The sequence below is a fragment of the Canis lupus genome, chromosome 8, assembly GCF_048164855.1.
Source record: "Canis lupus baileyi chromosome 8, mCanLup2.hap1, whole genome shotgun sequence".
In the NCBI taxonomy this organism is placed as follows: Eukaryota; Metazoa; Chordata; class Mammalia; order Carnivora; family Canidae; genus Canis; species Canis lupus.
The window spans coordinates 35,397,360-35,420,501 of NC_132845.1; the positions used below are offsets into that span (position 1 = coordinate 35,397,360).

The window sequence follows — 23,142 nt, forward strand, 5'->3', positions numbered from 1 at the left end:
ACCAACAATTACAGAGGTGCTCTGGCTTCATTTGGTTTGTCTGTTGTTACAACTTTTGGTATCTTTGTACACAACCGACCTTGTTCTAATTGGAAGTGGAAAATAACTAATTAATAGATCTGTAAGTTTTAATGCCACCTTATAATTAGGTTGGTTTTAATAAAAGGGGAATATTTGGAAATTGGGTCTCTAATGTCCTCTCCACAAATAATAATGAAACATAGACTAAAAGCATTTGAATCATTGTTTGTGTACAGGTTTCCATGTGCATTGTAAACATAAGATATTTGCTCTACCTTCCAATGGTTTGCTAAAATTAATTTGTGGAAGAGCTCGATTTAATTGGTTTAAAGGCTAGCACTTGTAAAGATTGGGCATGCTAAAACTCAAAGGATAAAAACTCACCCAAATGCTTTTCAAGTTCACATGATCTGGGATAAAATTCTCCAAATTCAAATTTTTATGTTATTCCACAATAAAGACACATCACAGGAAGGGACCTAACTGATGATCCAAAGACATACGGATGAACAAAAATGTGAGACGACCCCTCTCTGAATGAGGATGAGGAGGACGAAGACAGGCCACCACTAGACATTCTAAATCCACCCCTGCTCTCCAAGCACAAGCGTCAGTGCCCAATCCACTGCCTGCTCCTCCATCTCTTCTAGAGGGCTGAAATGCAACGAGGCAGGAGATGGAGATTTGTTTTTTTAATGTTATTCCAAAACTTTAAATTTGCCTCCAGCCTTGCCAGCAGCACCCCTGCTTCCTTTGTCTCTGCCTCCTCCTGTTCCCTGGACCCCACCTGGCCAGCTCCTATGCCATCCCTGGTGCCTCTACCACCTTCTCCTCCTACCCTCACTATCAAGGAGGAAAAGGCATCCCAAGCTATTGGGCTACCTCCTTAAGGGTTTTATTCTAAGATTCCTATTCTAAAATAAACTGAAACACCTCCCAAATCAACATGAAGGAGCCCAAGGACTCCCTTGAACTAAACCACTCACTTCAGATTTCCCCACAGAAGTCCAAAGGAAATTGACCATTGGGAAACAAACTGACTTTTCAGGGGATACAGATGTAATATATTCAGTATTAAAGCTAAACCAAGGCTGTTGGTTTAACTAAAATAAACATGCCTTTAGAGTTACCAATGTCAAATATTACACATATAACTCACTTTTGTTCTACTTGAATTTATTTATTATTTATTTATTTATTTATTTATTTATTTATTTATTTATTTTAAAGGATTTTATTTATTTATTCATGAGAGACACAGAGACAAAGCAGAGACATAGGGAGAGGGAGAAGCAGGCTACTCCCAGGGAGCCTAATGTGGGACTTGATCCCAGAACTCTGGGATCACACCCTGAGCCAAAGACAGATGCTCAACTGCTCAGTCACCCAGGAGCCCTCTACCTGACTTTTTAAAGTTTGTGTTATCTCTGTTTCAATCTCTTAGCTGGAGAGGACTTAAAATGTTGTTAATTTTGTATTTGTCATGAAGTTTTTATGGTTAATTGTTAAGAATAAGTAGGTCAAATAAATAAAAAGGTTTACAGATAAACTTTTAAATAGCTTCCAAACAAAACATTAAAAAAAAATAGCTTCCAAAAAATCATTGGTTACCCAAAACTTTGAAGTTTTGCTAAGTTAAATGATAAGTTTAAATTCGTTGAATATCTAATCTTATCCAAATAAGATGAAATACTAATACCACTGAATATGTTTGTCTGCTTTTGGCTTCTTATTTAGAGAAATTAAAGATATTCGAGTTAGTTGGTAAACATGCTTTGTGCCTTATTGAAAGATTGTACTATGAAAAGAAAAAATGTTTAGAGAAATTATAAAATATATTCATAAATTTGCCAATCTAAAGAATTCTGAGATCATGACTCACAATTTGTTACTAATTAGTTTTCACAGAAGAATAAGTTTTCCAGAATTAGGATTCTGATAAATATGCCTGAGACTACTAGAAAATGATTTTAAAAAGCAACTCTGTATGTAGGAAAATATGAGGTATATTAGAATATATAAGGAATGAAAAAACATTTTTGTTGATGGAAAAGAAAATAATTTTATCCTGAAATGAGACTGGTTATTTAGAGAGGTAAAATGTAGGATGAAATCTAAATAAAAAAGAAAGTTGTAGAAGATTTGTGAAGGTGAATCCTTGAAAAAAAATTTTATGTGTGGTCAGGACTAAGATTGGAATAAAGTAATTTTAAAAGTATACTGATAAGGGGAGCCTGGGTGGTTCAGTCGGTTAAGTGTCTGCCTTCAGGTCAGGTCATGATCCTGGGGTCCTGGGATCAAGCCCTGAGTAAGGCTCTCTGCTCAGTGTAGAGCCTGCTTGTATATGCGCGCGCGCGCTCTCTCTCTCTCTCTCTCCTTGTCAGAAAATAAAGTCTTAAAAAAAACCCTGATATAAAATTAAAATTTGGCTTTTCTCTCTGTTAATAAAAAGACAAAAGTTTCTTGGATTATTGGTCTGCTCTTGATAAGAAATTATAAACAAGGTGGTGGTTTTTCTTCCCTATTTGCCCAGAAAAACAAGGTTTCCATAGTTGTTTTTATCAGGTCTTTGCTTATTTAAAAAAAAAAAAACTAAATCTTCTAAAAAAAAAAAAAAAAAAAACTAACCAAACAAAAAAAATCCCAAAACTAAATCTTCTCAATATTAAAGGAGCTAAGTTTTGCTAAGAACTATATATCCTAAAAAAAAAAAAAAAAGAACTATATATCCTTCCATAAAATCTCTTATGGCCACCTTAGTTAAGCAGTAATTAAATATTAAATTTTGTAATAACCTATGATCCTATGAAGCCACATGCTTTAAAACATTCTGAGGTTAGTTTTTTTTTTTTTTTTAAATACACTTCCCAGAAATTCAAATCCTAAATGAAGTCTTTTTGGTATGTTAAGTTACTTAGAAAGCACTGTCAAACAAATAATGATAAATCTTAGGTTATAGTTTATGGATAAATGCTATAACTGTTCTAGAAGATATATGAAATTCCTAAAGTTTTACTATGTCCTGGGTTAGATCATCACTTGATATTATGATTTTTGAAATGTTATATATCAGAAATAACTGGATTTCCTTGCCAGCTATATTATAATGAACTCATATCAGATTTTTAATCATGTTCATTTTTTTTTAAATTTTTGTTTATTTATGATAGGCACACAGTGAGAGAGAGAGAGAGAGGCAGAGACACAGGCAGAGAGAGAAGCAGGCTCCATGCACCGGGAGCCCGACGTGGGAATTGATCCCGGGTCTCCAGGATCGCGCCCTGGGCCAAAGGCAGGGGCCAAACCGCTGCGCCACCCAGGGATCCCTCATGTTCATTTTTGAGTCTTTTGTCATTTCTAGTTATTGTTCTCATGCTCTTACAAAATGTGTTTTGTCTTCAAGGAGATTCACAAAAGGAATTTTTGGCAAATACAGTTGTTTAATATTTTTAAGATCATAAATGTAAGCTGAATAAAAATTTCCAGAACTAATAGAAAAAATTGCATTCAAACAAAATAAGAATTAATAACATGAGGCTAAATGGATCAAAAAAGATGATTATAGTTTTTTATGACTCTTATTTAAAACATTGTTGATTCTCTAATGTTTGCTCTTTCAGATTAAGGAAGCCTTCTCTTAATTATATCCGTGATCTACAGAAATATAATAAAATATTCCTTTGAGAACAAATTGAGACATTTAACTTTTCTCCCTACCTGAAACCTCTGAAATTCAGAAACTCTCAGTGAGTGTTCTTTCTTTCATGGCATCTATAATTATTTACATAAGTTCAATAAAAATCTGTTCTCCGTATAAGAGGACACCTTGGAAACACTGGTTGTATTTTCAACGCTTTGACAGAAATATCATATTTGAGAGAGACATGCATAGACTCATACGACCAGATAATTTTAAGGAATTAAGGTTGACTTTTTGAAGCCAGCCAATACAGCCCCTTGGAAATGTTGGTCTGATTCCCTTGTTTATAGGGTTCTCAGCAGTCTTACCAGGTAAGTAAAGAATATTGCTTCCCAGCAGGTGCAAGAACCTCAGGATATTTTGGGGACCTTGAGAAGAGGAATCCACTCAAATCTACAGGTATCACAAGGCAAGTCTGATGGCAATATTTGGCTTGGCTTTTGGCCTCAAGAGGCTACTTAAAGTTCAATCTAGAGATGCCTTATGAAAAGTTCTAGGAGTATCTGGTTGGCTTAGTCAGTAAAGCACGTAACCCTCCTTTTCTTTTTAAAAATTTTAAAAGATTGTATTTATTTATTTGAGAGAGAGAGAGAGAGAGAGAAAGAACACAAGCAGGGGGAGCAGCAGAGGGAAGGAGAAGCCACCCAAGCGTCCCAAGCATGCAACTTTTGATCCTTCGAAGGAAATCATGAGTACAAGCCCTACGTTAGGCATGGAGCCTGGTTAAAAAAAAAAAAAAAAAAAAAAAAGTTCTAGTAACACAAGTTTAAAAGAATCTGCATGGTCAGTCACTGCTCTTGTTGAGTAAATAATTAGGCCAAGTTTATTAAAAAATTTATTACAAACAAATTAGTTTTGATTTGGCTATGTTTAAAACTGAGGGTGACTATATAGAGAAAATGCGTTTCAGTAACACATCTTTGTAGATATTAGATATTAATACTATTTATTATAAACTAGACTAGTCCTGAATTCTGGTTTCCTCAAATATCTGGCTATGGCTCTCCAAGCTAAGGTTTCTAGTCTGCTTCCATTCTCCTAACTAAAACTGCCTTTTTTTCCTAAAGCCCTAAAAATTGATGCTGGACAACTTGAAGTCAGCTTCAGAGTAACTGCCACAAAACTCATTCATAGACAATCTTTGTGCCTGTTGCTCTATGGGTCATTCAAAAAGATCATGAGGGGGCGCCTGCGTGACTCAGTCTGTTAAGTGTTTGCCTTTGGCTTGGTCCTGGGGTCCTGGGATGGAGACTCCTGCTCAGCGGGGAGCCTGCTTCTCCCTCTGCCACTCCCCGTTTGTGCTCTTGCTCTGTCAATTAAATAAATAAAATCTTTTTTTTTTTTTAACTTAGTTAAAAAGAGAGAGAGTTAACTAAGTTAAAAAGAGAGAGAGGCAGAGACACAGGCAGAGGGAGAAGCAGGCTCCATGCAGGGAGCCCAACGTGGGACTTGATCCCTGGTCTCTGGGACCAGGTCCTGGGCGGAAGGCGGCACTAAACGGCTGAGCCACCCGGACTGCCCAATAAATAAAATCTTAGAAAAAAAAAAAAAAAAAAGATCATGGGAGACATTTGAATTATAAACTGGAAAAACCCATTTGATTTCCACTGCCTATTCCCACTCCATCTGAGGATGCTTCAAGCTTGACATCTGAAAATCTCACTGGCAGCATTTGAGACTCAGAGGCTGGGTTTATCATTTGCTCCAACCATTAACCTTTTACTTTTGTTTTCATAAAAATGCCTCTTCCTGATTACTTGATTGCTTGCTAACTAAGGCAGAGTCTATATGATGGCTAATACCACTTGCTGCCCCTATATGAACTCCTCCTGGGAAATAAGAGTCCATATAGATAGAAGCAGGCCCAAGCCACTTGGCTATAAGAAGCCCTCTCCAAGGTGGCTGGGACTGGTTTACTGATCTATTCTCTTGGATACCCATTGTTATCAATTTTAGAGGGACGGGTAGGTTTAACTGTACTATTACTTTCCCTTAAAATATACTGGGGATAAAATTAATGATGTCATATAGTACCAAATTATGTGGGAAAATATCCAAGTTCTTAGATAAGGAACTATTTCTGGTAGTTGGTTTCTGTTACCACAAGGGACTGAGAGCGGCATCCTATACCATGGCAACTCCTTCCATTGCAAAGCCTCTACTGCACCCTGATTCAGCTTGAAGCAGTTACAGGAGACGGATCTTTGCCCATATCCCACAGAAATGTAGCAAAAGACTGACAATGGGAAATTACAACTGGAAAAAAATTTAGTATGCCCGACCCCGTGTTGCTTCTATTTCCCTTGCTGCGATGGCTTTTAAGTTAAAAACTTCTGCTTAGCCCGGCACATAGGCGTGTTACAGATAAGATCTGCCAAGACTGCTCTTTACCCTAAACCTACTTCACCTGAAGAAAAAGAAGTGGCCAGAGTGCTCATCATTTCAGTTCTTCAAGATGGAGAAATGATCATAACCCAGGAGAATTGCAACTGTGCCCCATGGGGTTAATGAAGTTAAAACTAACAAAAAGTTTGAAACTTGTTTTTTAAACAACCATTTCTCCCAACCCCCTATTGTGTCTTTTCAGACCCCACTAATTCACTAGCTGTTCCTGTAGAAGCCTGGACTCAAGGTTAGTTGATATGGTTCCAGCCTCTGAATGAACAAGGCTCTGCATTCCTTTCCAGAGACCTCATCCATATCATCAGCTCTTGGAGCATGCCCATAGCCCCCTCTCTTTATCCTAAGAAAAAACCTCCTGATATCAGGGACTTAATTTTGCCTTTTTTAAAAAAGATTTTATTCATTTATTTCATGAGAGAAAAAAAATATATTTTCGTACCTAACAACGAGGGACTTGATGCACCCAGGGCAGACGAGCCAGTCACCCTTGCACCAAGAGACATAAAATAAGGTTGATTTTCAATGTTTTCTGAGGAAAAACTAGTGATCAAAAGGGGGAAATGATAAAGGAAATTTTCAACTTTCAGTGTCAGTGGCCCTACTCCTGGGCTCCCAGGGAAACTCTACTCTTACCAAGGTCAGAATGACTTCACCAAACTTCAAAGCATGGGTTCTCTCTCTGCCCTGAGTAAACGTTGTCCGTTAGCAAATAACCTAAAAAAATATTTCAAACTACAGATAAGAGTAAAAGTCTCCCTAAGTTCTGTCTCATACCTCTGAATCCTGCAGCCTTGCACATAGTAAAAAGCCTAAGATATTGGGGCAGCTGAGTGGCTGAGCAGTTGAGCATCTGCCTTCAGCTCAGGGCGTGATCCTGGGGTCCAGGATCGGGCTCCCTGCAGGGGGAGCCTGCTTCTCCCTCTGCCTGTGTCTCTGCCTCTCTCTCTCTGTCTCTTGAGAATAAATAAAATCAAATCTTTAAAAATAAGTAAATAAGCCTAAGATGAGAATGAGCAGAGGGAGGGACAGAGGGAGAGAGAGAAGCAGATTTCCCTCTGAGCAGGGAGCCTGATGCAGGGCTCCATCCCAGGACCCTGAGGTCATGATCTCAACCAACTGAGGCCACCCAGGCCCCCCCCCACTTTTTTTTTTTGCAATTCTAAAAAGTTTGTTCATGTTGTCATGGGCAGAGGGACTGAGACTCTGACCACCAAGGAATTGTTATTGAGGATGGTAGAAAGGCAGCTTACGCAGAAGGTTCTGGCCCGGCCTCCACAGCGTGGCTCGTCAGGACACTGAGCTCCCAACCCTCTAGCCCTGGTGTGGGAAATCACATTTCCCCCTTAGTTTGCTGAAGCAAGGTTGGGATTTCTCTTCTTTCTTTTAAGATATTATTTATTCATAAGAGACACAGAGAAAAAGAGGCAGAGACATAGGCAAAGGAAGAAGCAGGCTCCCAGCAGGAAGCTTGATGTGGGACTTGATCCTAGGACCCTGGGATCACCACCTGAGTCAAAGGCAGACACTCACGCACTGACCAGGTGCCCCAAGGTTGAGACTTCTTAAAAGGCCACCTTACTAAAAGGAAGAAGGAAAAAAGTACAAATGCATAGGGACAGATGACTTAAAATGCCTGCATTTCTCTTCCAAGGTAACAAAAGGCCAGTCACAAATTAACCGGAGGAAAAAGGCAAACATGTTTTGAACACCTATGATATGTCAGACAAGAATCTAGGTATTTTGCAGTGCTTGGGTGGCTCAGTCAGTTGAGTGTCTGCCTTTGGCTCAGGTCATGATCCCAGGGTCCCAGGAAGAGCCCCATGCTCGGCTCCTGCTGAGCGGGGAGCCTGCTTCTCCCTCTCCCTCTACGCCTCCCCCTGCTCATTCTCTCTCTATCTCAAACAAATAAATAAAATCTTAAAGAAAAAAAACTGTTTCCCATAGGTTGGCTGATTAATTCCATTTTAAGCTTCACAACAATTTTGTGAAATAGGTTTTATGCCCACTTTTTAGAAGATAAGCAATGCCTGGCGAGGTTAAGTTGCCTTTCTAAGCTTCAGTTCCCACGGGTGGCCGGGGGTCCAAACCGAGGTCTGTCGGGCAGCACAGCTTGTGCCAGTTCACTAAGCTTGGGTGTCCCCGCAGCTCCTCACCTTATCTCAGTCTTTGCTGGGAAATCTGATGAGCCCTGGGCTAAAACACCTTTTTTCCTTCTGGCCCTGAAGTCTTTTCCTGTGTCTAGGACCCCTTCAGCTCTCTGAATCCCCAAAGGGCAGTGGGTTACTATCGTCTCTCCGCATCTAAGAAATTAACTTTGCTGGGTTGGCTCTGACCCTTGACAGTCAGATTCTAAGAGTCTCACCATTTATCTCTTTTGTGAAGAAAAGCTTTTACTTCCCTATTCAGCGTTACCAGCTAAGAGAGGTGATTTTTGGAGGCCAGGCACTCAAGGGAATGGCACAGGCAGTCCAAAAATAGGGTAATCTGGGGCCCAGACAGAAGAGATACTCAAGGGAACATCTTAAGAACCCTCCAGGGCCATTGATCCATAGGCACAACACTTCTCGGAGACAAAATCAATAAAAGTATAACCTCTGTTCTGTAGGGAGGAGAGTCTAGGGCAGCTTATGAAACTTGAAAAGGCTGTGGATACTAAATATTAGAAGCCACAAACAGTCCAAACTTCTCATTTCACCTTTGAGAAAATAGGGATTCAGACTGTGAAGTGACTTGCTATGGTTCCAACAGCCAGTTGGTGGACTGTCAACTTTTAGTCCAATGTTCCTTATGCTCTGCCACTAAAAGACAAGCTGAGGAGGGAGCTCATGGTTGGCTCCCCCAACAGGAGGGGACAACAGTTGCATTGAAAGTGAAAGTTGCAGGGGCCCGGGGATGCGGGGTGGGGGGGTGGTGCTCAGTCAGTTAACCGGTTAAATGGTTAAACGTCTGCCTTTGGCTCAGGTCCTGATCCCAGGTCCTTGGATCCAGCCCCACATCAGGTTCCTGATCCGGCATCCAGCTCCCTGGCTGTGGGGAGCCTGCCTCTCCCCCTCCCTCAGCCTGCTTCTCTCCCTGCTTGTGCTCTTTGACTCTGTCCAATAAATAAATAAAATCTTTAGAAAACTAAAATAAAATAGGAAGTTGCCAAGTAGAGCCTAGAGCAGCTGACACACTTGCTAGTGCTTCTCTGGCTCATCAGCCAGTGTGATCCACACCAACTACTGTCAGCCTGAGTACTCTTTCCTTCTCTGAGGAGCTGTACCCTCAGCTGCCCTGGGTGCCTTGGGACATACTGGGAGAAGTGTGCACAGAAGGTAGAAGGTGGTGGGCATCACCTTATTTTAGAATTTGTTTATAAAGAGACTAAGGAGAGCTTGGGCCATTATTCTCAAATTCTCTCAGCTCCAGGTTTGCGGCGGGAATTCCCACTCACCTTCAAACAGTCTGGCCCAGTGGTGGGTGTGGGGCTACCACTGTTTCACGGCCAGCATCCCACTGCTTCCAGCCTCCCTGCCTTTGGCTCCCATCAGGCCCAGAAGAAGCCACTGGGAGGCACATGCTAAGCTCGCAGATGCTTTTACTGGGGAGGAGGGGGGCTGAATGAGAGTCCTGACAAATCAAGCACAAAGTGCTCCAGTCTTAGGAAAGACACACAATAAATAGGTGGTCACTGGGGAGGGCTCTCAACACAGCGAGAAGGGGCACCGTTTGTCTCAGCCTCCGGGCTTGCTCATCCTCTTTGCTGTGTGAGCTGGGGCGTGGGGTTCACTGCAAACTGGGGACGTGAGTGTGGATTTCTCAGGATGCCAAAAAGTATCAGATCTGCCATCCTGCTTGCGAGAGGGTCTTGGTCTCAGAGGTGTCTGGGTTGGTGCCTAAAGGCTCATCTGAGGAAAGAAAAGGATCGAGGTGAGGAAGGTGGCAGGCCAGGGATCCCCAGGGCTCACGTCAACACTCAGCTTGGAGCCTCATGGCAGGCTTGAGCACCCTGGCTGCGCGTGGGAAGTCGGGCCTCTGAGGGGACTGTCCTGTGCCCAGCACCCGCCACACTCGCTCCTAGCCCAGGGCTGGGCCTGCGGGCTTGTCCACCTGGCACTCTCCCTCCTACCCAGGGAGCATCCCACACTCCCTGTGAGGGTCAGGGCCACAGGGTGTCCTCACCCCCAACGTCCTTCTGACATTTTCTAACTGCGCCAGGACCCGTGGGGCCTCCTGTGGACACAGCATCTGGAGCTCCCCGGGTCTCATGCGAAGCAGCTGGCTCCCTGTGAGGAACCTGAGGCTCTTCACGGTGCTGGGAACAAAAACAGGAGGTGTCGGCAGGTGGAGTGGAGGGCGGGGGCCTGTGTGTTGGAGGCGTGGTACATTTTGGAGTATGAGGGGCTGTTGGGCTTGGGCGCTGGGGTTACAGAATTTGGGGAAAAGTGTATCTGGAGGTGACGGAGTAAGATACGCATGTTGGCTTAAACCGACTTCAGAACTCTTGGGTTTGAATAGAGGAATGCCCTGGAAGAGAATTTTGCGGCAGGAAGGGATGGTTGGCACCTGAAGTTCTTTCGGGCTTCCTGGAATCCTACTGTCCCCCCGAGGCAGAGGCTCCCCATTCAGTGCTCTAGCACGCTCTCTCTAACTCAGCAGAGGGTGGCACCTGCGGGTCTCTTCTGTGCGGTGCATGTTCTGGGTGTTCTGGGGCTCCGGGCTGCCTTGGCTGTAACCTGACTCCCTCCCAAGTGCTCCCAGCACAGCAGGGCGGGACACTCACGTGGTGGAGAAGTTCTGTGCCTGTAGCCAGGCCGCCACCTCCTCAGGCGTCGAGCTAGGTCGAAGCACTGGAGCCTGGAACCAGGGGAGCCCGGGTAAGAGGCCGTCTCATCTCATTTCTACCCACGGTCCCCAACATCTGGGCCCTTTCTCTGGACTCCCATCAAATCACTTATCTCACTCTGCGGTTTGCTTGTCTGGTGGAGACAAGGCCTTGTTCTCTGCTCAGGCCCCAGGATAAACTTGGCACACAGGGAGCCTGTGATGATGCCGATTAAATAGAACCAAGACTATCTCCTCCACTTGTCATTGAATCCCTCCTGCTCCCACCCTCGGCCTGTAGCTTCTGGACGGTCTAGGATGGATAGTACCCAAGAAGGCGACTGGCTCTGGTCCCCCGGGGCCCTTGACTGTAGGGGCTCTAGGATGTTGCTGGGAATGTAGCCACTCTGTCCCTTCTCATTCTTCACCAGCCACCACCGCTTGCTCTGGTCCAGGACCTGCCAAGAGTCCCTACTTCAGTCACCGGAGCCTCTATCCACGCCCAATCCCCAACACGGCTTTCTTCCTTCCTGCCCTTCCCCACCCTCCTTCTCTCTAGGCAGCCCCACACCCAGACCACCAATGCCAGGCTGCCTACAGCTCCCACCCACCACCACCTCTTTTTCTAGGCTCAAGCCCGAGTCTCACCTCCAGCACCTCTCCCTGGGCTACAGTCAGTTCCTGTGGGTTCCTGGCTTCAAACTCGTATAGGACTTGCATTTTCAGGGCTGGCTTCATGGGTCTGGAGCTGGAGGGCACGTGGTTGGGGTCCCCAGGTTGAGGGCCATGGTTGTGTGTCTCCTCTTGGGCAAGGTAGGAGGTGCTCCCTAATCCAGGGCTTCCCCCCCACCCCGACCATACACAGAGTCAGGAGGGCTGGAGAATGGAGTCTCAGAGACTGAGTCCCTGTCCCAGCCCCAGAGACCCAGAGATCTCCTGCCTGGAATCTGGTGGTGACCCTTCGGCTGCCACTGGGATTTAATGGCAGGTCAGTGTAAGGCAGGGCTTGGGGTGGGGGTTTCTGTAGGCAGGAGGGGGCTGAAATGTCACTGATTTCTGAAGACTCTGCTAGCAATGGACTCTTCTCTGTCTGAGCTCTCCTCTGAGTGCTTTATACCTGAGCTCTGGGAAATCAGAGGCATGGTAGGTCATATCACAGGAAGCAGGATGGGAGACTGGGAAGGTAAAAAACCACTTTTCGATTCAAGGTAGGGGTGAGGAGGTGCTGTACAGGCATGTGACTGGCCAAAAGTGAGCTCAGAGGGTCTCTGAGTTGTAGAATCCACAGATCCATAGGGTCAGTCTCCCCCCCCCCCCCCCCCGCCATCATAGAGTCCTGACTAAGCCCAGGGCATACCGTAGAGAGGTAGAGCTCTGGTATCCCGAGGGTGCCTGGGGGGAAAGAGCAGAGAGAGCAAGAGCAGGGAGTCAGCCAGCCTGGTATGGGAGCTGGCGTATCAGACCACAGCCCCACTCACACATGCCTGCCTCACACGCCCTCCCTGCCTGCCCAGCTCGCAGATCTGGGACCTACCTGAACCCACCTACCACTTAGAGCTGTCATGTGACCATGGTGGATGGGGAGGGCAGAAAATAGCCAGAGCCCAGGGCTTTGAGCAGGGCTCTTTGCTAAGCATCCCTTACCTGGTTGGAGGGTTCTGGAAGCTGCCAACCATCATAGAATGTGGGTTGGTACGGTGGGGGCTCACTGCCTGTCCAGTTGGCCCTGGGGAGAGAACAAAGCTGAGTCTACTTGGTGCCAGGCTGTCGGATGTGGAGAGGGAGGAGATGGCAGGCCCTGGCCTCGACGTCTTACAAGGGAGGACATGGCCCGTGAGCAAAGATGAAAGGCCCCAGACACCCTTACTGGGGCACCCAGTTAAGCAGAATGCATGTGTCCACGTGGGTCTCTAGAGCCCAGCCTCACCTCTGCGCGTGAGGTGAAGATGCATCCACTCCCTAAGAACACGTTGGACACTTTATTGCACTCCCTGGGAGTTTGGATCGAAAGGATGGAAGCACAGAGTGTCAGTGCTGGAAGACCCTCCCGGGGCTCAGGCTGGGCTTTTCTGACCTGATTTTCACTTCTTGGCAGCAGCTCTCTTTCTTTTGAGTTAACTAATGGGTGGAACTCGGCTTGAGGTCACAGCAGCTGTTGTGGTTGACTCCGGAGTGGGGGCTGCTCCTGGCTCCCCAGCCTCCCGCCCTATCGCCCGCTGCACCCCTATTGCAGGAGGGGCAGTGCTGTTTGTGGCGTCCAGGCTTGTTCTGCTGGGAATCTTCTCCGCTTGCCTGTCCCAGGGAACCCCTGCTCACCTTGAGCAAGTTCCTTTCTTTCTTCACTGGGGCATTTCCTTCCTCTTGGATCACCCCAATTACTTTCCTCCCCCACTGTATCCCACATGCTTCCCATGAGTCTGTATTTCTAACTCTAGGGAGCCCCTTGAGAGCAGCAGCCTGAGTGCAGTGGGTGGGATATTGGAAGCAGCTAATAAATATCTATTCAACAGGAACGAAGAAATCATTCCGTTTCTGAACCTTTTTAATTGGTTCCCTTTCTTTACCTTAAAAATATGCTCAAGGGGGCACCTGGGGGGCTCAGTGGTTGGGCATCTGCCTTTGGCTCAGGGCGTACTCCCAGGGTCCTGGGATCGAGTCCCACATCAGGCCCCGTGGGGAGCCTGCTTCTCCCTCTGCCTGTGTCTCTGCCTCTCTCTGTCTCTCATGAATAAATAAAAAAAAATCTTTAATAATAATAATAATAAACTAGGACAGAAAAGAGAAGAGAAATTATCAGGGGCTGGGGAGAGGGAGGAATGGGTACAGAGTTCTGTTTAGTTCATTGTTTCATGGGTACAGAGTTTCTGTTTGGCACGATGAAAAAGGTTCTGAAGATGAACAGTAGAGACGGTTGCACAACGCTGAGAACGTACCTAACGCTGTGGAATTCTACTCTTTAAAATGGCAAATTTTATCTTATGCATGTTTTACCACAACAAAATAAATAGATTACATTGAACCATAATCCACATCTTCAGGTGGATTGGACAAAAATTATTTTAATGAGTCTGTACTGAGAAGAGCACCCCGGTAGGCAAGGGACTCGCTAGCCCAACTGGCTTGTTTCCTGGTTGACTCCTCTCTCTCTTCCTAAAACCCTCTTCTCTCTTGGTTTTCATGCCTTTGCTTTTTGGTTGCTCCTTTGAACTCTCTGGAATTCCTCTTTGCCTCCTTGACCCTCTGCTCCCTTTGCTACCTACACGTGAAAGTGTCCCTTCCTATCCCGTGGGCTCAAGGGGGCCTCGCTGGTTAAGCGGGTCCTTGGGGCTCCCTCTGGAGTGCTCCACTTCTGTGCCCACTTCTCTCAGACCCGCAGGCCAGAACTCTCTCCCGAGTTCTGGGTCCCCCTGTACCTGGGGACCGTCTCACTGACGCCTCAGCTCAGCCGACCCCCACTGGTCCACACCCCCCACCCCACCTCACTTGCTCCCCACAGCTCCCATCAGCCAGCTCAGCTGTGGCCTATCTCACCATCACACTGCGTGGAATATCTCTTTCTCCCTCAACCCCTTGACCGGTTGCCAAGTCTTACTGATGTTACATCGGCATCTCTTATGTCAGTAATTCTTAAATTCTGGCTGGAGTGAGACAATGTTTTCACTTTGTCCTTGACCAAAATGTGAACATTTCTCATAGCAGGCAGCCAACTCTACTTTCTTGGAAAGAGCTGTCCTTTTTTTCCTTCAGTGGTGAGTGATGGTGACTGGTGGGGTTTTTAATTAAAAAAATGTTTTTTAATTGTTTGTACTTAGTCTAATAAAAAGTTGGGAACTCCACGGAGAGGTCCCCCCGAAATTTGTTTTGAGATATTTCTGGTCTGTGACAACAACAGAGCCTACCATCTCTAATGTCCTGACCCAGGGCAGTTCAGGCCTTGTCCTCACTCACCGGCTGGTGGTCCAGGCCGCACCCAGTCTCTTCCAGAAGTTGCTCTCAGCCGGGCTGAGACAGGACTGCAGCAGGTCGATGGCTTTGGGGGTGAGGAGGGGTGAAATCACTCGGGCTGCTAGACCAGGCTCAGGGCACTGGGCCAGGATCTAGGGGAGGGAATGCAAGGCGTCAGGCAACCTAGGTCTCCCAGGGCCAAACAGGAGTGGGAAGGGGCCCGGAATTCTGAGCTTCCAACTCTTGTAATGCCACATTCCTGTCTCCCTCAGATCCCTGGGGTCCTCGGACCAACCCCAGCCCCTCTAGTCTGTTGAGAGGTGCTGTAGACAGCAAGGATGGTGTCTTGGGGTCAATGAGGAGGCTGTATTGTGATGAGCAAGGGGCAGACCCCACAACCTTCCCTGTCCCCTGCCTTCCACCCTGGCCTCTGCTCCATCTTCACTCCAGCCTGTCCCTCTTTATCACCCTCTCGACCCCAAACTCACAGAGTCTAGAAGTTGGAAGAGGATGTGCACAAATTCGGGAGCGTTCTTCTCCTGCAGCCAGATGGCCAGCTTGCCCTGGGGACACAGGGCATTATGTGCTACTACCCATCATTCTTCCCCACCTTCACCAGGACCCCAGGACCCTATAATTGTTCAGGGCCTTGGCTGGGAGCCTGGAGATCTCCAAAAGTGCTAAGTGGAGGAGGGGAGGTTCCAGGGGGAGAAGCTGGAGAAGAAAAGGACTTGGGGTTCTAGGAGACCAGAGAGGAAGCGGTGGCTGGGGAGGGGTGAGGGGAAGACTGTGAACTGGTGAGGAGTCACATACTAGGAGGTTGAAGCTGTACTTGATCTTCTGGAAGCAATCAATGTACTGTGCCTGTGTCATTCCTATAGGGGAGGGGGACAGTGGGGGGTTGTTCATCATCCCAAGACCACACCCCCACATCCTCCCCCTCCCCCCCAGCCCTCAGCACTCACCCCACTGATCCTTGCCTTTTTTCTTCCCTAGTTTCTTCTTCTTATGACTGCTCTTTGCCTGGGCCTCCTTCAGCTTGCCCACAAACAGCTCGATATCCCTAAGGATGTGGCTTAGTATCTCCTGGACCCCAAACAACCCGTGCCCTTGAGTGGGCAGTTGGGTCCACCCTGGAACTCCCAACCCTGCCCCCGACCCTTCCCTACCTCCAGCCAGAGCCTCAGGCCCAGCCCAGGGTCTGACCAAGCCTCCCTGTCCCTCCTCAGTCCCGGGCCTGCCTTGGCCATCCTGGGACCCGGTCTTCCCTTGGGCTGGAAAGCTTCAGCCAGCTTAGGATGATCTACAGTTACCTCATCCCTCTCTGGGCTCTCGGGAGATGGGGTCCGCCTTGGAGGAGGCAAAGTGAGGGTGCTTGATTCTTGGGTACTGGAGTTGCATAGCAGGGGCCTTGGGGATGGCGGTGTACCTACAATGTAGGGGGACCATGAGCCTTTCTGATCTTTGATTCAAACCTTCCTTTCCACCTGCCCTCGTGCCCCAAACTTACTGTGCTCTGGGGTCATCCAGTAGGACTGCTCTGGAGGGAGCCCCTGCTCTGGTGGGGGTACTTGCTCCTTAGAGAATGACCTCTCTGGAGAAGGCCCCCTCCATCTGTCTTGGCTGGGGTGACGGGCTCTAGAGTGGGGTCTGCTGAGCACATGATGGGGACACAGCTTTGACAGGGTTCTTGGGACAGAGGCTCTGCCCCAGATCAAAGGGTATTACCATCCCTCTCTAGAAGATCCACCTGCCCTGCTCCCTGGTCTCCATCTGGACTCCACCCCACCGCATGTGCCTGCCCTGTAGGCCCTCTCAGTCCGATATTAGTTTCCAGGGACAGTCTCCAGTGTTCCCTGGGCCTGGCCCCCGCTCCTCCCCCACGCTCATCTGCACCCTAGCCCCAGGCTGGTCCCTCCCCAGTTCCAGGCCCAGGTTGGTTGGGTCACATGCTTCTGGGCTCCCCCAGAAGTGGGGCCAGGGCCTTGCCCACCCAGGCCCCAGGTCAGAGGTCCTGCAGGTGGGCTGGGGCAGAGACTGCCTACCTTTGCTGTTGCTCCTCCTCCAGGGCCTTCTTCAGGCTGTTCCTTAGCTGCTCTGCCTGGAGGAAGCAGGAGTCAGGCAGGCTGTGTGTGTGTTTATGTTGGGGGGTGAGGGATGTTAGGGGGAAGTGATGGGCGTTGGACCCTCTCTCGCTCCCAGCCCTACCCCTAGTCACTCACCCTCACTTCCTGGCAGTGGAAGAGCAGAGTGCTGGTGGCTGGCAGGCTGGACTCCTGCACCGTGATGGACAGGATAGCGTTGTAGGAGCCGATGCTGAGCACCACGTCCATGGCCTGGATGCTGTCCAGGCGGTAAGAGTCCAGCTCCTCCTGCGCCACACAGAGTTTGGCGGTGAGGTCCCTGAGAGTCATGGTGGCTCCTCATGGCCTCGGGCAGGGGTGTCACCTTCTCTGACCCAGTGCCTCTGTCTCCCCTCTCTTCCTAGGCCTGAATGTATATTGTATACTGGGACAGGCTGTTCTTTGGGGCAGGGAGGGTGAAGCCCATGCCAGGTGCTTGCTTTTCTACACCCCACGTTAGCTGTTATCCATTGCCAAGTTCAGGGGGGGCTGACCTTCGTCTCGATGTCCAGCAGTTGGAACCAGCCGTCTCTGACCTGCAGGAACAGGTCCTGACTCCACACCCGGCCCTGAGCATCCATCTCCTGCAGCTTCTTCAGCGCATCCTTGGGTTCTTGGATCTTCTGAGATCCTAGCTTACATGTCATTAGGTGCTGAGGGGAAAGGAGGTTTGGATCAGGGGCCCACAGGTGGTGGCGGGATGGGGTAGGGGTGGGGGGAAAAGCAGCAGAGGGGGAAGGCACGTTCTTAGCCTTGTTGCTCAGGAGGTCCCAGGCCATCCCCACACAGCAGCCTTTCTGGGCCAGTGGGAGGGCTGGAAGCAGTTGGGCTGGGATAGAGCCCTGGAGGCAGAGTCTGATGAGCTGCACTAGAGGGTTTAGAACCCTGGAGGAAGGATGTCATGGCCCTTAACAGTCCAGGTCACTAGACAGGGCTGGATGGTGGTAGATGTGGGTTCTAATAACCCAACAAATGGTCTGAACTCCTCTGGGCGGGATATAGGACCCTCCAATTCTGTCCCTGGCTGCCTTTGCCCCCTTTGGGAATCTACCACCCCAGCCTGGTCCTTCTCTTCTCTGACTCAGCACTCCTGCCTCCTTGCCTTTGCTCATGCTGTTCCCTATACCCTGAATGCTTTTCCCACTTCTGCTAGTCTGTCCCTTCCCAGTCTCCCAGGAAGATCCAGAACCCCCTGCCCCTGATTCTTGCCCGATGAGGTCCACGGTCATCTCGGTCTTGCTCAGAGCCTTGCCCGCTGCTAGTCCCATCGCCCTGGCAGGTTTTTGCTGTTATTCTCCTTCCTTGAGAAGACCCTTCCCTCTTCCCATCCAAACTCCACCCCCACACACCACAGTCCCCCTTGCCCCCCCTCCAGGCCCTTGTTGGGGGGCTCCCATTGTCTCCTGCTCCTTGATCCCCTGCCCTGCTCTCAGCCCAGCCCTCAGTGCCTCTCTGGGAGTTCACGCTGCTTACATATTCAGGGGCCCCTGATCTCATGAGCAAATGCCTGGCATCCTGGACACATCTCCTCCTGACTTCACCTGCCAGGCCTAAACGGAGCCGGCTCCCACGCCCACCTCTACCGCGAGGCCCAGGACTCCTGGCCCCAAGCCGGCTGGCTGGAGGAACCTGGCCTCCGCTGCCCCGTGAGCCTCCAGACCACTGGCCCTGTGTCCTCCTCTGCTTCTTCTCCCTGAGAGCCTGGATCGGCTGCTGCCCAGGGCTGGTGTCTACCCTGGATGTGCCAGCCTGATCAGGTGTCTGCTCTTCCCCACAACACCCTTCCGGCCTGTGCTTCCCCTGGGGTGTCAGCAGCCCTTTGGGCAACCAGAGCTCGCGGTGTTGTCTGCCCAGGCAGGGCCAGAGCCTTCATTCCAGCCCCCAAGCGGCCCCGTGCCTGCCCTGGGAACTCAAGCCCAGACACCTCTGAGACAGTGGTCTGTTCAAGTGCTTGCAGGGAAGGTTATCCTCACACGTTCCTTCCTCCTGCCATGCTGGACCCACTCACCTCCACCCTGTGCTGCAGACAGGTGGGCTCGGAGGAGATGTTCTGCAAGTACTCCTTCCGCTGCACTGTAGGGGTGCGGAGCAAGGGGATGGAGACAGAACAGGCCGGGGAGACACAATTACAGGGGGTGGTCAGCGAGGGGAGGGAGATGCCCGTTGGCAAGGGGTTCAGGAAGGGAAGGGGAGAGGGGACCAGAAGGGGAGCTTACGGTAAATGGCTCTGCTGCTGGGCCGGGACATGTTGGCACTGTTAGATGACTCTGAGAATCTACACTGAACCAAAGAGACAGCCATCAGGGCTGGGGAGAAAAATACCAGGACAGACCCTGGCAGGAGAACTGCTCTTGCAGCTCATCACTCACCCAGGCCGGAGGCTTGGGCCAGACTCTGACTTGGGGCCTCCAGGACCAAACCCAAACCTGGCTCCAGGGGCCTTTCTGGAACCATATTCAGCCTTGCCTTCCTCTGAGGAGCCCCATTTTGGCTGGGCCTGGGAGGCCTCAAGGCAGGCTCCTGGCCTCCTTTATTTTATTATTATTTGTTCAGTAAAGCCCATTCCTGTGGACTTAGGAAAGTTCTGTGGACAGGCACCTGGAAACATCCTGTCTTGGGCCTGGATGTGAAGATGCCTCGCTTCTGGAGGAAAAGTGTCAGGTACAACAGCCTTTCTTGCCAAAGCAAACCTTTTGTCCAAGCCTGTTTCAGTTCTGCAAATTGGGAGGAGGTCCATGTTGCCTCTTAAGCTGCAGACCTACCCAGGAGGGGTGTGTGTTGTGTGTGTGTATCTGTTTGCATGCACGTGTTAATGCATGTTTATGATGTGGCTCTATAGGGTTTGTCAATGATCTACACTTCCCTGAATGTCTTATCAAGACTCCTGTCTCTTCATCTGTCCATACACTGAACCCTCTGTTCAGAGCCCTTTTCTACCCAGCCCTTTATTTTATTTTTTTAAAGGTTCTATTTATTTATTTGAGAAAAAGAGAGAGAGAGAGAGAGAGAGAGAGAATGAGAGCACACAAGCAGGGGGAGTGGCAAGCAGAGGAAGAAGGAGAAGCAGGCTTCCCACTGTGCAGGGAGCCTGATGTGGGGCTCGATCCCAGGGCTCTGGAATTATGACCTGAGCTGAAGGCAAACACCTAACTGACTGAGCCACCCAGGTCCCCCTTGCCCAGCCTTTTTTAAAGTTTTATTATTTTTAAAAGATTTTATTTATTTATTTATGAGAGACACAGAGAAAGGCAGAGACATAGGCAGAGGGAGAAGCAGGCTCCCTGAGGGGAGCCTGATGTAGGACTTGATCCCGGGACCCTGGGATCATGACCTGAGTCAAAGGTAGATGCTCAATCACTGAGCCACCCAGGTGCCCCTTACCCAGCTCTTTAAATCCAGCTCAAGGATCACCTCTTCAGTGAAGCCCCCCCTTGACCACCACACTCTCCCCTGCCCAGAGTGCCTTCCTGATGCTACACCCAGCCTTGTAGTTTTATCTCTAACAAAGATAGCCCCTCTGGTTAGCGTGTGAGCCTGGGGCTGTGCCCCTTACAAACATCCTATTTAATTTTCACTACCATTGCTCGTACTTCTTTGGCTCTACACGTTGAACACTGTTCTATGGACTTCACCCTCATCAGCTCATTTAATCCTCAAAACAACCTCACCCAGTGGGTGCTGTTATTGCTCCATTAACCAGATGGGGCCTCTGAGGCTCAAAGAGGGTAACAAGCCTGAGGTCACCGGAGAGGATTTCCTGGAAAATGAGCCTAGCCCAGTCTGGCTGCAAACCCCATGCTTTAATTGTGTATATGTGTCTCTGTTACGGGGCTGCAACATGCTAAGGACAGACTTGTCTTGCTACCACTGTCTCCCCAGTGCCTTCCCGGCACAGGGTGTGTGTGTGTGTGTATGTGTGTGTCCAGAATGCACACACATGTTGAAATGGAATGGAGGTAAGTGCAGTGCGTGTACAGGTGCAGGGTGGGGTGGGAGTGACTTGAACATGTGAGTCAGGGGGTAAGTGTCATTTGAATGACGTGTGTATGCTTCATGAATAGGGTGTCAAGTTTGTGGGTGCCATGCATCCCCATGATGTGCCTGCGTCATACAGAAACCCTGAAATAGCCCGGGCAAAGTGTAAGAAGGCAGCCCACACCCATTTATTAGGACTGTTATGAAAATAACAGTGGGTCTGATAAGATGAGTCAGTGATGAGGAGATCAGTTGCTAGGAAACAACTGAGGGATTGTGGAGGAGATGGTTGGCTCTATTTTCCTTGTTTGGGAGCTTGAATTAAGGGGAATTTGGCTCTGTCCCCTCCAAGGGGAGGAGGATGCTGGAAGCCTGCTCCTCCCTACTCTACCCCCCAAGGCTGCAACACTTCCTGCTTCTAGATCCGGAAGAGAAAGAAGAGAAAATGAACTCTGCCTTGGTTGGCCCTACTGCCCTCCCCCATGCCAGCATGATTCCTGTGGGTACGTCCAGGGAACTGTCAAGATCCCAAACAGCAGGAGAGGGGAGGCGGCTGGCTTTGGCCTGCCTTGCCCTTGGGGGAGTAGAGCTGTGGCAGGCTGGTTTCCCAGATGTATCCTCCTAACTTAGGGGCTTGGAGCAGGGAAGGGGTGTCTGCATCGCAGACACTGGGAGAAGGAGCCCAGAGTTTCTTCTGGAGCCCTGGCTCCCCCTCCCCTGCTTCCTAGCCAGCTAGCTGCAGCCAAGTGCCAAGCCTTGCTGGGGCATGCTCTTCCCGGCAGGGAATGAGCTGGAGACCTGGGCCTGGGATCACCTGCAGCTGGCGGAGCCCCGATTTTCCTGTGGGCCAGGCCCTTACCTGTGTTCCAGAGGCGCTTGTCCCCCTGAGGGGGCCGGTGCTTGAGCTGGTGGTCTGGTGCTGGGGGTGGGAAGGCAGCGCTTCTCTGTTAGCGGCTGTGAACAGGGGCCCTTGAGCCGTGGGCCCTGGGGAGCAGGCGGGCCTTATGATGATGAGGCCACGAGGCAGCCACACCTGTGCTCTTTGGACTCCGGTGGGCGTGGAGGCTTCGGAGGCCACCACCCGCTCAGCAAGGAAGCTGGACCTGTGGCAGCGCCAGGCTTAGCCAGGGACCCTGCTGCGCAGCCTCCTCCTCTGCCTTCCTCCAGCTTAGGGCGTGGCCTCTCCTCCCTCTGCCGCCTGGTGCCCCCTCTGAGGCCCCAGGTCCACATCAGGCACTAGGCTGGGGCCGAAAGGAGAGGACTGTCTTGGCCCAGGGAGGTCTGGCTTCTGTGGTCCGGGGACAGGTGGCTAGAGGTGGACCCCAGGCTTTGGGGAGGCCATGGACTGGCACGTGTGCCCGAGCGGGTGTAGTGCGGCACGTGTGGATGCATGATTACGTGTGCCCAGTGGTGCCTGTGAGCAGGACCTGGATCTCGGAAAAGCAGATGGGGACCAGGGGCTGGGACCACCACGGGCATTACAGAGGGTGGAGACTCTTCCTGGCAGGGCCACACCATTCTGTCCTTTCTTGTCTCCTCCCACCCCGCAGGGGACCTGTCAGCCCCAGTTCTTGTGCCCCACTCACTTTCCTTCCCCACTGCCCTATGCCCTCGGACCTCTGCTCCATACCTGGCGGGCTTCGAGAAAGATGAGAGACTGGAGGTTGCCTTTGTCCCTGTTCATGTCCCAGTCCCTCTGCTTCCTTTTACTTAAAAAACTTCTTTGGCACCCAGGCTGGGCTGGGCAGCCTGCCCTCTGGGAGCTTGAAGTCCAAGGGGGTCATGGAAACAGATCAAAGGGAACAAGGCAGCAGGGGAGAGGAGAGGAGAGGAGGGGAGGGGAGGGGAGGGGAGGGGAGGGGAGGGGAGGGGAGTCCAATTTGGTGGCAGATCTCCTGGGCGGAGGTCAGGACCTGCTAGGTGTTAGGATCCACGGGGAGGCCCGTGGTCTGGGAGCGGGGCCTGCGTCTGCACGTCCATCCTCGGCTTCCTGGGGCCATCCTGGGAGGTCTTGGTTGACTCCCAGCCCCCGGCCCAGCCACCACTGCCCTTGAGGGTCTGGAGGCCAGGGTTTGCATCCTGGCCACGGCCAGCCCCCCTGCGAGAGTCTGTAGGGCTGCCAGCTTTAGAGGCCCAGGGATGAGGTGCCAGCTGGGCCAGCCTCTAGCCATG

The 23,142-nt window shown here is 49.8% G+C and overlaps 1 protein-coding gene across 5 annotated transcripts; it reads right to left on the reverse strand.

Moving 5' to 3' along the window:
• Positions 1 to 9,684: 9,684 nt before the first annotated feature.
• Positions 9,685 to 22,731, reverse strand: EPS8L3 (EPS8 signaling adaptor L3). 5 transcript variants are annotated; one of them, XM_072834894.1, is made up of 20 exons: positions 22,601 to 22,731; positions 21,830 to 22,073; positions 19,212 to 19,275; positions 19,004 to 19,068; positions 17,490 to 17,648; positions 17,095 to 17,244; positions 16,918 to 16,973; positions 16,383 to 16,525; positions 16,186 to 16,301; positions 15,838 to 15,958; positions 15,686 to 15,747; positions 15,361 to 15,435; positions 14,876 to 15,024; positions 12,572 to 12,653; positions 12,285 to 12,319; positions 11,576 to 11,675; positions 11,257 to 11,385; positions 10,887 to 10,960; positions 10,286 to 10,418; positions 9,685 to 10,011 (listed from the first exon to the last, which is right to left on the reverse strand). In XM_072834894.1, exons 3-20 carry the CDS (start codon positions 19,240 to 19,242, stop codon positions 10,000 to 10,002), a joined length of 1,692 nt encoding a protein of 563 aa, XP_072690995.1. In that variant the 5' UTR covers positions 19,243 to 19,275; positions 21,830 to 22,073; positions 22,601 to 22,731; the 3' UTR covers positions 9,685 to 9,999. The 5 variants fall into 5 exon arrangements, with proteins under 5 accessions (XP_072690995.1, XP_072690993.1, XP_072690992.1 ...); XM_072834892.1 differs by having other exon boundaries at positions 11,576 to 11,765; positions 19,212 to 19,270; positions 22,601 to 22,730; XM_072834891.1 differs by having other exon boundaries at positions 11,576 to 11,765; positions 22,601 to 22,730.
• Between the last annotated feature and the right edge of the window lie 411 nt (positions 22,732 to 23,142).